At 45.6% G+C, this 13,025-nt stretch overlaps 1 protein-coding gene across 1 annotated transcript in view; it reads right to left on the bottom strand.

Moving 5' to 3' along the window:
* LOC137799407 (TLE family member 5-like) overlaps window positions 1-9,664 on the bottom strand; it is a 17,668-nt gene extending 8,004 nt beyond the window's left edge. Inside the window, exons 1-4 of the mRNA XM_068596198.1 lie at window positions 9,540-9,664; window positions 8,942-9,027; window positions 5,584-5,647; window positions 5,449-5,493 (exon numbers count right to left, since the gene is read on the bottom strand). Of these exons, the coding sequence (XP_068452299.1) occupies window positions 5,449-5,493; window positions 5,584-5,647; window positions 8,942-9,027; window positions 9,540-9,584 (240 nt within the window). The 5' untranslated portion in view covers window positions 9,585-9,664. The remainder of the gene's footprint in view (window positions 1-5,448; window positions 5,494-5,583; window positions 5,648-8,941; window positions 9,028-9,539) is intronic.
* Window positions 9,665-13,025: the final 3,361 nt, after the last annotated feature.

Genomic DNA, 13,025 nt, shown 5'->3' with positions numbered 1-13,025 from the left:
GCGGTCACATCACGTTAAACGACTGATCAATGGTTTTAATGTGGAAATAGTTGTAATATAGAGTTCAAATCTGTTGAACAGTAGATTTACTGTGTCGCCCTTTAAGCCCTCACACTAACCGCTAATCCTATTTATTGTTTGAGTTGTGTTTAGAGTTGTACATGGGGATTAGAATATTGTAGCCCTGATTTTTATGATTTATTTGATACATAACATGTTGTTTTTTGGATTTATACAATATGTTTTTCTTGATTTTTCTCTTGTGACCTGATATTAATGGATCCTCATTTTAATTGACTCAAAGAGTTAAGTGAAATGAGTCACAAGCATATCGGTATTTACTGGTTTTCTTAGTCCTCTGTGATAATTAATACATTATCTCTGTGTTTTACCAGGTTTTCAATGGACCGAACATATAGTTTAGTGCATAACCAATGAATCTGGTGGTAAAACATGCAAAAACCAGAATATTTTTGTTTCAAAAGAAAATAAATAAGGCCTCTAAAGCTGCATAAAGTAAATATGCAGATCTCCACTAACAACTACAGCCGACGAGCTGAACCAGCGATCGATTGGTTCTGGAGCGGTGAACCGGAGACGACGGTTGGCACAGGAAAAGAAAACAAACGCGTCGGAGCAGAAAAAGGAAAACGGAGATGCTTTTTTTATTTTTTTTATTTCTTTTTTCCCTGCGAGGCAACAACAACCAATTCCAGGTGACATTTTACATCAATGCCAGACCATCGTGACTGTCGGCCAGAGCGCAGGGGATGTCAGCCCGTGTTGGCCAAACACGTCTGTTCATACAGAGACCGAAGCGGAAAAAAGCAGAACTCCTCTTTCATTTATTATTTTTCATACAAAAAAAAAAAAAAAAAAAAAGAGCAGGTGTCCTGTGGTTTGTGTAAAAAAACGAGAGATTTTGTGTTGCTCTGCAGCGAGCGAGCGCGCCTCTGGACTTCGACCCCGTCACCGCCTCGACAGCCGATGAATAACGAGAAACGGAGAGAGAGAGAGAGAGAGAGAGAGAGAGAAAGAGCGACAGAGAGAGAGAGAGAGAGAGAGAGAGAGAGAGAGAGAGAGAGAGAGAGAGAGAGAGAGAGAGAGAGAGAGAGAGAGTCCTCTGAGGTGAGGACTCAAACTCCGGGTCGATCCGGGGAGCTTATTGCCAGATTAGAGGACTCTGCGGTCACATAAAGCCCCCACAACCTCGGAGGCGAGATCGTTTGCGCTGAATTTATCTTTGACCCCCTCACCTCCCCTTACGCTGTGCGAGTCGCCAGGAGAAAACCTTCCTCAAGGGGGCGGGATCAGCGCCTATGCAACATCGAACTTATCACATGGTTTTGGCCTCTTGTGATCGGATCAACAAGATGCACGAACCGCCTGACTTGTATGGACAGTAAAATGAGGGCTGTTTGCCACTGGACATGCAGCTACGTGCTAGCTTGTAGCTAGCGCAGCACACACAAGAGAAAACACACCCGGCAATAGCTACTTATCTCCAAAGATGTTGCCCCGTTTCTCCCCACCGCCAATAAAAACAGCCTCAAATACTCGGAACGACGAGGAAATGAGAGCAGGCGGAGCTCCGGAGTCAGATGGGGTCAGATAGTAGATCAGATGTCCATCTCCCCTGTGGTGCTTTGTAAGCGCCACATCAGCACCACTTTTCACCACCAGCTAATCCACCTAATGGACCCCGCCTTTTAAAGGCTGTATTCCCCTGTGACTGAGTGTGGGTGTGTGTGTTAGTATGTGTGTGTGTGTGTGTTAGTATGTGTGTGTGTGTGTGTGTGTGTGTGTGTGTGTTGGAAAGACAAAGCTAGATAGGTAGGGAGGATAAAGAGAAAAAGCGCTTCACAGACTACAGACTGCAGAGTTAGTTCTCTATGTAAATTACGCTGCTAACATGCTACATGCTAGCAGCATTATTTGCAACATAAAAGATCACTTCCTGTTGATTTTTTGTGTGTCCTTTCCACCAGTCGGAACAAAGGCGACATTCCCGATACTCAATGAGCACCTATGTCTTTGTACTAAACTAGCTTAGCTTAGCATGTGTGTGTGTGTATGTGTTGGAAAGACAAAACTAGCTATGTAAGGAGGATAAAGAGAAAAGGAGCTTCACAGACTACAGACTGCAGAGTTAGTGCTTCATGTAAATTATGCCGCTAGCATGCTACATGCTAGAGTGCTACATGCTAACGTGCGACATGCTAGCAGCATACTTTGCAACATAAAAGATAGTTTCCTGATCATTTCTTTGTGTCCTTTCCACCAGTTGGAAAAAAGGCGATACTCCCGACCCATGAGCTCCCATGTCTTTGAACTAAACTAGCTTAGCTTAGCATAAGAATTTAGCTTCATTTTTTTCTTTCAAGTGCATTTAGCAAAGTGTCAAACTACATTCCACATGTCATCGTGGCTTCACACAAACGTTATCCACAGAAGTTAAAACCTCAATCTGAATATCATCGAAAAGATCTTTATGCGAAATATTTTTTTATTTGAAACCCTCCCATCAGAAAATAATCGCTCGTCTGTATTTTGTTTCTGCAATTCCAAAAAAAAAATGGCTCAGACATGCTTCAGTCTTCTGAATGCATTTACTGAGCGCATTACGTGACTGAAATCCTCTAAATGAAAGAGAAAAAACGTAAAAAAAAAGAGAACTCGCGCTCCTCGCCGCTGTTTAACGAGTTGTCAGTCCTCGTTGAAAACGCTGCCAGTCTTCTGCATCAAAACGTCTCATTACTTCCTCTCCTCCTCCTCCTCCCTCCCTGTGCCCTCGCTTGCTTCATTTCTCTTTCGGCTTCGCTAATTTGCAATTGATTAACTGTCCTCTCGCTGCTCTCGGACCCTCCCGTCCCCCCCTCCTCCATCTAGGAGTCAATTTCGTCCTTAACGAGGGGCAGCGGGGCCCTCCTGTGTAAATAAGGCGGGGAAGAGCCAAAAAAAATAAATCAATGCGGCCTATTACCCTCAGAAAATGCTAAGCAAGCAATATTAGTGATGGGCTTGGCGGCGGGGGTCGACTGCCTTAATGGGACTGAAGCTACTGCACACGCACACACAGACAGACACACACACACACACACACACACACACACCACTTTTCATTCTCGGCGTCCACTCAACGAGCCACGCACATCGTCGCTGCATAGCGCGTATCAGAGACACAGCCTGCACATCGAACTCCGATGCTTCCATTCCTTGTGCGCACACACACACACACACACACACACACACACACACACACATACAGACAGACAAACACACACAAAACTGCTTCCTGACAGAGATCATTGGGCAGCACAAGGAACCACCGGCCACATTTTACCTCTTTTATATTTGTTTCCCTCTTTGCCCCAATAAACACACACACACACACACACCCACACAAACACACACACACCCGCACACATACAGACACACACAGCCGGATTTAAAGCAGACACCCTTTATATATCATCACACAAGTCTGATTAGTGTGCCAGTAAAAGGCTGCACGTGTGTGCCACATTCACACACACCGCAACAGAAATGCACACAAAGACCAACTAACACACACACACACACACACACACACAGGAAAAATGTCTTCCAATATATGAACACACGATGAGCACAAATACACGTACGGTGCACACACACACACACACAACAAGACAAACAATCACAGCGTGCGCACACACTACAGTGAGCAAACATGTCCGCTATAATGTACATACAGCTGGTATACAGCTTCACTGCAACACAGTAAACACACCGTATAGAGACACAGGAACACAACGACAAAGGCCGGCATTTATCACTTACACCCACACCCACACCCACACACACACACACACATACACCATTCAGCCTGGCAGCTCGTGTGCAGTTAACAGACATTCATGGTAATGAGCGTCTGTGTGATGTAAAGGATGTTAAAGAGCAGATCCTCCTTCACTACACTCCTCTACGGCCATATTTATCCTTCAATTAAGCCCATGAAATCTTTATTCACGCGTGGAATTACTATTACCGCTTCTTACCAAATTAATATTACCGTTTTTTACCAAAATACTATTATCGTTTTTTATAAAATTACTATTACCGTTTATAACAAATTGCTATTACTGTTTTTAGTTGTTTTGTCCTCGTACATCTTATTTCCATTATGAAACACTTTTGTTTCTGTGTTTCTTCTTCTTCTTTCTTACATTCAAGTCACATCCGAGCAGCCAGTTTCCCCCCAAAATAATTACCCGCCGATCTTTGAAAATAAAAAATAAAAGAACAAACCAGGAGGTTGTTTGATAAATCCGGCCGCTGTGCTGAAGGTATTTCCAGAACCTTCAAAGATTCTTCAAACACTCGGGATGAAAAAAAGAACAAACATTCTGTGTGTTGCACTTTTCACCCGGTTACTCCGTGTGTGTGTGTGTGTGTGTGTGTGTGTGTGTGTGTGTGTGTGTGTGTGTGTGGGAAGACAGAAACGTCTCACCTTGTAAAGCACAAGTCAAATATGAACGCACAAATTGTGTATGAAAAGCACAATATATTGGAATCAGATGTATTGCGCAATCTGTAAATAGTTTTTTTGCATATATTTGATTTAAAAAGTCTATTTAAGGTGAAGAGGGTAAAAACAATAACTAACATATATCACCACACAACTTCCCCTGTGGATTACTTACATTAAGACAACAACTTATTGTATCACAGGTTTTTGTGAAAATGTAATGTTTAAACATGCAAATGAGGTGTGATGTCATATGTGCTGATTTGCATATTAGCAACAAAAAGAAAGGAGAAGTCATGTTGACGTATGAGAGAGAAAGGTTTTCACATTTTAGATGTGTCCTCCTATCGCTCCATGAAACAGGGGAACAAACCCAATGCCGCCATGTTTTTATGAACACAACATGTTGTGTAGCTCAGGATGTGATGTATGAACACAACATGTTGTGTAGCTCAGGATGTGATGTATGAACACAACATGTTGTGTAGCTCAGGATGTGATGTATGAACACAACATGTTGTGTAGCTCAGGATGTGATGTATGAACACAACATCACGTAGAGAAGCTGAAGAGGAAACGACCTTTAAAGATGTTTTTGTAAAAACACGACAGGTATAAACATTAAATAGAAATAGTAGATTTCAGCATGAAATTGCGCCGCTTGATTACTGACATTAAGATAATTAGTTTTCATAAATGTCACGTTTAAATATGTACAAGAAACGTTTATGTAAGAGCGTTAATTTAAGAAAAAAAAGTAAAAAGAAATAAGATAAAAGACCAGAATGTTTGTGACATCACTTCTGTGACATCACTTCTGTGACATCACTTCTGTGACATCACTTCTGTGACATCACTTCTGTGACATCACTTTACATCCTGTTGAATGTCCAAGAAAAAAAACTAAACAAGCGTTTGAATGAATAAAGGTTTCCTACCTGTTTGTGCATCTCGATGTTGAGTCCGTACGACATCTCGTAGTACTACAACACATTAAACACAAAGATCAGAGGAAGCTCCATCAATCCTGTTGCTCTAAACACACACACACACACACACACACACACACTCACCATGACATAGTGTCTCTGCATCTCCGTTTTCTCACTGGCCAGTTTCTCACACTCCATTTTCAGACTGCGGGGCGAGAAAGAAACATCACGTTCATTTACATCAAGAAAGATACTCGGACACACAGTTTATACACATGTTGACCAAAGTATTAATGAATTTAACCACATTTTCATGAGCAAACATGGTGTGAAATGTGTGTGTAAACAGTACAAAGTGATAAAATGTAGTATTTAAACTAACAATGAGGATTCAAAGCATACAGTAAACCTTAAATGACTCAAATGAATGAGAGACAATAGTTTGATTAAAAGAATAAACATTTATATAGATGCCTGTATGTCATGAACACATGAATATAACACATTTACACCACTTTTGGGGATTTTTAATGAATTTTCAAGGCCTTGAAATACCATACCATGGCTTTTTCAGGTTTTCAATGGCCGTAGAAAACCCTGTGACATGAATCATACTTTGCACAAACTATGACTTTGTAAAAAAAAAAGAAGGAAAACACAAGCTGTCACCTCGAGCAGCGGTTCTCAAATGTGCATTAAATCCATTTACAAATTGTAATGTAATAAATATTCAACAACACATATGTGTCTGTATATATTCTACATTACACACTGAAGGTTACACCTTTATTATAATTGTGCGCTGGTTCAATGTGTCGCGTTGGGCTCCGAGAGCAGCGAGAGGAAAAGTGACCACATCTTTGAATTTACATTTCCGAAACTTTTGGAGTGCATGAAGAAGAAGAAGAAGGAAAAAAAAGCAGCAAAGCGTTGCTGCTCGGGTCCCTGCAGACGCTTTGCTCAGCAGTAATTAACGGATCAATAACCGGCCCCCACGGACGCCCGAAAACTGCAGCGCTCGACAAAAAAAACAACAACACAGGGACGTCCGTGTAACGAGCGTTTAACCGCCGCGGTTACGCAGAAAGCTTTAACTCTTTCCTCTGTCGCCTTGTTGAGTTTGAGCTTTTACGCCCTGAAGTCGGGACGTGAACGTCTGTTCGAGACCCAAATGTACATTATGAGAACAGAGCGACAGGATTTTGGGGGCGCGGAGAGATTAAAACGTTGATTTCATCCCTGGAGACGTGAGAATCATGACAACTTCATTTTTTTGAGCAGAAGAAGAGAAGAAAAGTATCTTAAATGCCAGTAAATTAAAAACAATGAAGGCAGTGAATACATTGCGATCAAACACATGAAAAAAGGATCAAATGGTATTGAAAAACAAACACAAAAAAACAGGGGGACTAAGTAACTGCGTGATGATGATGATGATGATGATGATGAAGATGCAGTTGGGTGTGTAAACACGCAGCTGACAGAAAGTCAGAGACATTTATTTGTATTTTTTCCCGCGATACCAACGTCAATAAGCTCCTCCAGATGTTTTAAAACTCTGGACCGCCGGTTCATCTCACCGGGTGATTGGGCAATAATTACAGGTGTGGGGGGGTGGGGGTGGAGGGGGAGGGGAGGAGGTGGGGAGGTGGGGGTGATTATTATGCATTGGCATCGCGCTTATGGTTCTGCCCCTCCAGGCAATGTATTTCACACTTCATCATGTCGGATGAAAAAAGCATTTCACACCACTTGGGTCTGCAGGGAGAGACGTGCATACCAAGGATGATGGAGTTTACCTGTGGTTAGTCACACCTGAGGACTGAAGCAGCGGCGTGTTGGCTCTGAGGGGGGAATGAGGGGTCTGAGGGGGTATGATGGAGGTATGAGGGGTCTGACAGGGGTATGAAGGGGTCTGAGGAGGGTATGAGGGGTCTGACAGGGGTATGAGGTGTCTGACAGGGGTATGAAGAGGTCTGACGGGGGTATGAAGGGGTCTGATGGGGGTCTGATGGTGGTATGAAGGGGTTTGATGGAGATATGAGGGGTCTGATGGAGGTATGAAGGGTCTGATGGAGGCATGAGGGGTCTGTCGGGTGTATGAGGGGTCTGGTGAGGGCATGAGGGGTCTGACGGGGGTATGAAGGGTCTGATGGGGGTATGAAGGGGTCTGCCGGGAGTATGAGGGGTCTGACGTGGGTATGAGGGGTCTGATGGAGGTATGAGGGGTCTGATGGAGGTATGAGGGTCTGACGGGAGTATGAAGGGTCTGATGGGGGTATGAAGGGGTCTGACGGGGGTATGAGTGGTCTGACGGGGGTATGAGGGGTCTGGTGGGGGTATAAAGGGTCTGACTGGGGTATGAGGAGGTCAAACGAGGGTCGTTTCATGGGGTCTCCAGATGAATGTCAATATCAAACTCTGAATGTTTTGCTTCTCGCTCAAAGATCTGCTGCCGTCTCGTATTTCATGAAGTTGCATCATGACTTTCCCCCCGACACCTTCCTGCTCTCACCATGTGAAGTCTACCTGGCGGTCCACATCACAGGAAGCTCTCCAACTCACGAGATCTGGAGGTTCCAGTGGACCGCGGGGTGACGACCAGGTCACTGTTTCGCATGTCACAAGTCCTCCGAGTCAAGTCACAAGTCCAGACTTGAAAACAATCTGAGTGCAAGTCCAGAGTCAAGACAGGGAAGTCCCAAGACAAGACCCGAGACAAGTCCCAAGACAAGACCCGAGACAAGTCCCAAGACAAGACCAGAGACAAGTCCCAAGACAAGACCCAAGACAAGTCCCAAGACAAGACCCGAGACAAGTCCCAAGACAAGACCCGAGACAAGTCCCAAGACAAGACTCAAGTTAAGTCCCAAGACAAGTCCCAAGTCCCGACTGGCAATTCCCAAGTTATGTCCAAAGTCAGGCCCAGTAAAACTCAGGTCAAGTCCCAAGTCAAGACTTGAAGAGTTTGAGTCCTGAACAAGTCATATTGACTAAAATAAACATAATAGAATGAATTTATGCGTGACATGCTTTGTCATATCTGGCTTTTGGGGGAAAGTATGAACTGATTTTAAGTCCAAGTAAAGACTTGGACTTGAAATGAAGTCGAGTCGAGTCTAAAGGTCATGAAATTTGCAACACGGGATAACTTGAGAAAATAATACTTTGATTGTTTTGAGAATGAAAAGGACGGTTAGTTGGAGCCTTAGTTGATATCATAAACTATCAGAGGTGCGGACTCGAGTCACATGACTCGAATCCGCACCTCTGACAGTTTTTGATATGGACTAAGGCTCCAACAGATCATCCTTTACATTATCAAACAATCTATGTGTTATTTTCTCAAGTTATCCTGTTGAAATGCCAAATACTAACTGTTGCCACTCTCAGCAGAGCGCAGAACAACTGGTCGTCGCTCTTCAGGTCCGGGCGGTCGCTTGGACGTTTGTCTCGAGTGTTCAGCCGATGGGCAGGTGTGTTCCCGCCGGACTCTCACCTGTGATACTGGGCCTGCAGGAAGTGGAACTCCTCCTTGATCCGGTCGCAGGACTCGCTGACAGTGAACTTTAGCTGCTGTCCCGGCTGGTGGTGGAGGGGGCGGGGCCTCAACCCCAAGGCAAAGGTGAAGGGGGAGGAGGGGGAGGGGCAGAGGATAAAAACTGAGCTACCAAAGTTCAGTGTGACACACACACACACAGACACACACACACAGACAGGCAAGACTGTAGATGACAATAAGCCTCTGTGATACAGAGATGGCCTTTCGGTTTCCCTCAGTCTCTTTACACGTTAACCCACGCACACTCACAGACACGTACACACACACACACACACACACACACACACACACACACACACACACACACACACACACACACACACACACACAGCTGTAGCAGTTTGACAATGTGCGTAATTGTCCTTGCGATGCGCGCAGTGGCACGGGAACTTGGATGTAAACTGATTACGCGTCAGGCGCGCGGATGTGTTTTCTCTCTCTCTCTCTCTCTCTCTCTCTCTCTCTCTCTCTCTCTCTCTCTCTCTCTCTCTCTCTCTCTCTCTCTTTTCCTTTCTCTTTCTCTCTATCTACTCACCGGATGTCGCGCCGGGGGGTACATCTTGCTCAGGTCTCGAATCATTTAAAGATGGAGCGCAAAGTGGATCCACATAAACACGGGAAACAAAAACGTGCGGCCACGGATATCACTCTCTCTCTCTCTCTCTCTCTTTCTCTCTCTCCGTGCGTAAAAAAAAAAGAGAAAAAGAAGAAGAAAGGGTCAGTCAGTTGCCGCTTCGCGGGCTTTCAGGTGCGGAAACATCCTCTGCTGAGATACAGTGGAGCAGCAAAAAGAAAGAGAAAAAGTGTGTACTCTGCGTGACATTCACAGCTGGAGTTGTCTCCGTCCTCTCCAAAGATCTTCTCTGCGCACAGAGCCGAACATTCTCACTCTGAACTAACAACGCAATCCCTCCATTTCCTTTAGATTCTACACTTTTGACACGTCATGACCTTGCTCGTGTCCGCGTCTCGGCTTCTTCTTCTTCTTCTTCTTCTTCTTCTTCTTCTTCTCTCTTCCACAGTGTCTCCCGTCCGTCGTCACGCGGCGCTCCGGTTCCTTTCCCCTTTACAGGAATAATAAAAAAAAGCAGCTCCGTTAACGTTCTCGTCCTCGTGACGGCACCGTGTGGGGGGTAGAAGGGGGGCGACCACCTCTCTGGAGCTGCCCTGCCGCGCGCGCTGCGTAGACACGTTCACGAGCAACCCGGTTTCCTCGCGAGCAATTACATTAGTCACAACAGTTATGGGGGGGCGGAGGGGAGCCCGCGGGGCGACGTCGGGACGTGTAGTTTAATTCACATTTAGTGGATAATGAGCACTACAGATGTACGTCTGCTGCGAAGAACTACAACTCCCCCCTTCACCTGCCCCTCCCCCTCCCGCCCTCATCCCCGCCCCAGTCGCGTGCGGTCTGAGGGAGGAGCGGCCATTAACGGACGACCAATGGCGACGCGTGAGCGCGCGCACTCGCGTTCCATCCTCGTGCCAATCATCGACGCGTCGTCCAATCAGAAGCGTCGGGATGCGCTTCAATGCAGACTGCCCACGTGGGGGGCTCGAGCTGCATGTCACGGGGATTAATCTGGAAACTATCTGTTGATTTATGAGTGTTTTTTTGTGTGTATGTTTTTTTCTACATGCTCACAGGTAAAAGTGAACTTTGGTGTCTCGTGTTTTTATTTAATGGCCAATTAAAACTGTCCAACAGTGTGTCCTCCTCTGGATGTGAAACAGATCTTTATCTTTATTTTCATCTTTATTTAACTTTTGAATCATAATTTTATTGTCATAGTGCATTTTGTTACTGTTTTACTGTTTAATGTCTCTATACTTTGTGTTCGCTGCTGTAACCCTGCGAGTTTCCCCACTGAGGGACGAATAAAGGACTATCAAATCTAATCTAATTATAAATGCTTAGTTTAAGGTCTGTATGTATTTGTTCAGCAAAGTCTTGGGAGAAATGTATATCTGCAAAAAAAAACTTTTAAAAAGCTATTTTGATCGTAACTGAACATCCAGCATGAGCCAGATTCCCCAAAAATGCCTCCTGGAGCGTCAATAAGACACCTTTATGGAAAGATTAGGACCTAAAGAATCAGAATCTGCAACAAAAATCACAATAAAACAAAGTCTTGTCCTTTTAGGAAGAAGTTTCAGTCAAAAAACTGTGTTGTTCCGTTTAAAAAATAGAAAAATTACATATTTTATGCCAAAAGATTGTCTGAATGGGGCATGCCGGGTATTAAAATGGGCGTGGGAGGATTTTCGTGGTTTCCAAAAGGTTAAAGGGTCAGCACGTATCGTCTCCATCGTACTTGAAGTGCTGTTGTTAAGCCTCTGTGGTTTCTGTGTGAGTTAGTTTGAGATATTTCTCCGGTTGTCAAGAAGTCTGCCTTCAACAATCTGGCGATTTGATCTCAGCAGCAAAGACACAAAGACGCAAAGACACAAAGACACAAAGACACAAAGACATGGTTACGTCTCCGGTTATCCACCATTTGACCCCCACAACTCCCATCTACTTCCGTCTCTCTGTCTTCCCTGTTGTCTCTGTCTCTCCCCCCCAACACACACACACACACACTCACACACACGGTGTGTACACACACATCGCCTCAGCCATTCAAACACACACCTCCATCTCCCGCACATACAAACTAATATCTCCGGTAAGCACGGGGGCCTAAAGTGACCCGCTGTCGACTGCGTGAATCCACTCAGGCGCCAGAAAAAAAGGTAATATCAAGCCCTCGCCCTCCACCCTCCACCCCCAACCGAGGGCTTGTGGAGGCGCCCGGGTGAGGGAGGAGAAAGGGAGGGAGGGGGGAGGAATAAACAGATTTATTTGCCTGCGCCCCTCTCTGATTATTTTGCCCCTGCCTTTTGTTCCAGACCTTATGAAACCCAAATGTCAAGTGAGGCGAGGGGCCTCATATCGAGGCCTGTCAATCACACCGCTCCGCGCACCTGAAGCCCCGGCGCCGGATTATTGGCTTCAGCACGAGAGGGCCAGCCGCCGCCTCCGCCACCGCCGCCGCCGCCGCCACGCCGCCTCCACCACACGGCCTCGGGCGACACGACGGCCAAGTTGTTTTGTTTTTTTTTTTCTAAAGAGGAACTTCATTTGGCAGCTGATGCGCGGGGGAGATTGCACGGGAGCGGATTTTTGAGGGGTAGCAAGCTGGATGTGTGTGTGTATATGAGGCGGAGGAAGGGTGGAGGTGGAGGTGGAGGGGGGAGCTTATCGGGAGGGGGGGGGTGAAGGGGATTAAGGAGGGCGACGCGGGTGGAGGTGGGGAGCGGGTGGAAAAGAAACCCCCGGCTTTAACATCTTGCTCGGTGCACTGATCCCGACCAGCTATCAGCACCTGTACACGTGTCGCCTAATCTCCCGTTCCAGTCCTGCCTCCTCTCTCTCGCTTTCTCTCTCACACACACACTCACACACACACACACACACACACACACACATATACGAATACACTGACTTATCTGCAAAGCTCTAATATCATTCTCCCTCACTGTATCACTAACTTTCACATCCATGCATGCACTCAGCCCTCCGGTCAGAGCTTCACAAGAGCCCTCCCCCTGTGCGGCGTCGCCCGTGATGACGCAGGCGGTCATGCACTGTTGCAGACGCGGCGGGATGCGCGGGAATTGTGCGTTTACAACCCGTGTATTCAGTTTGAATTTGTGAGTCAAGGGGAGGAGGTCAGGGTGGATGAGAACGCAGGACTTTCACTCAGGAGATCACTGTGATCGTCCCAGAAAACCAGAAAAACTGCGCTGTCGAGACGTTTTAGCAGCACCTTCGTAGCACTTTAGTAGCAGTTTAGTAGCATCTTAGTAGCACTTTAGTAGCACCTTAGCAGCACCTTAGTAGCACTTTTGCAGCATCTTAGTAGCACGTTAGCAGCGCTTTAGTAGCGCTTACGTATATCACTTTGTAGTTTAACTTTCTTGAATAAATCGTACTGTTTTGATTGTTGTTCTGAGTTTGTACTTGTGGTTAAATGCA

This window comes from Clinocottus analis, unplaced genomic scaffold (genome assembly GCF_023055335.1).
Source record: "Clinocottus analis isolate CAN_PGR_092001 unplaced genomic scaffold, fCliAna1.0.p SCAF_35, whole genome shotgun sequence".
In the NCBI taxonomy this organism is placed as follows: Eukaryota; Metazoa; Chordata; class Actinopteri; order Perciformes; family Cottidae; genus Clinocottus; species Clinocottus analis.
The sequence above is the reverse complement of the archived record's forward strand: the minus strand, read 5'-3'. Positions and strand labels throughout refer to the sequence as shown.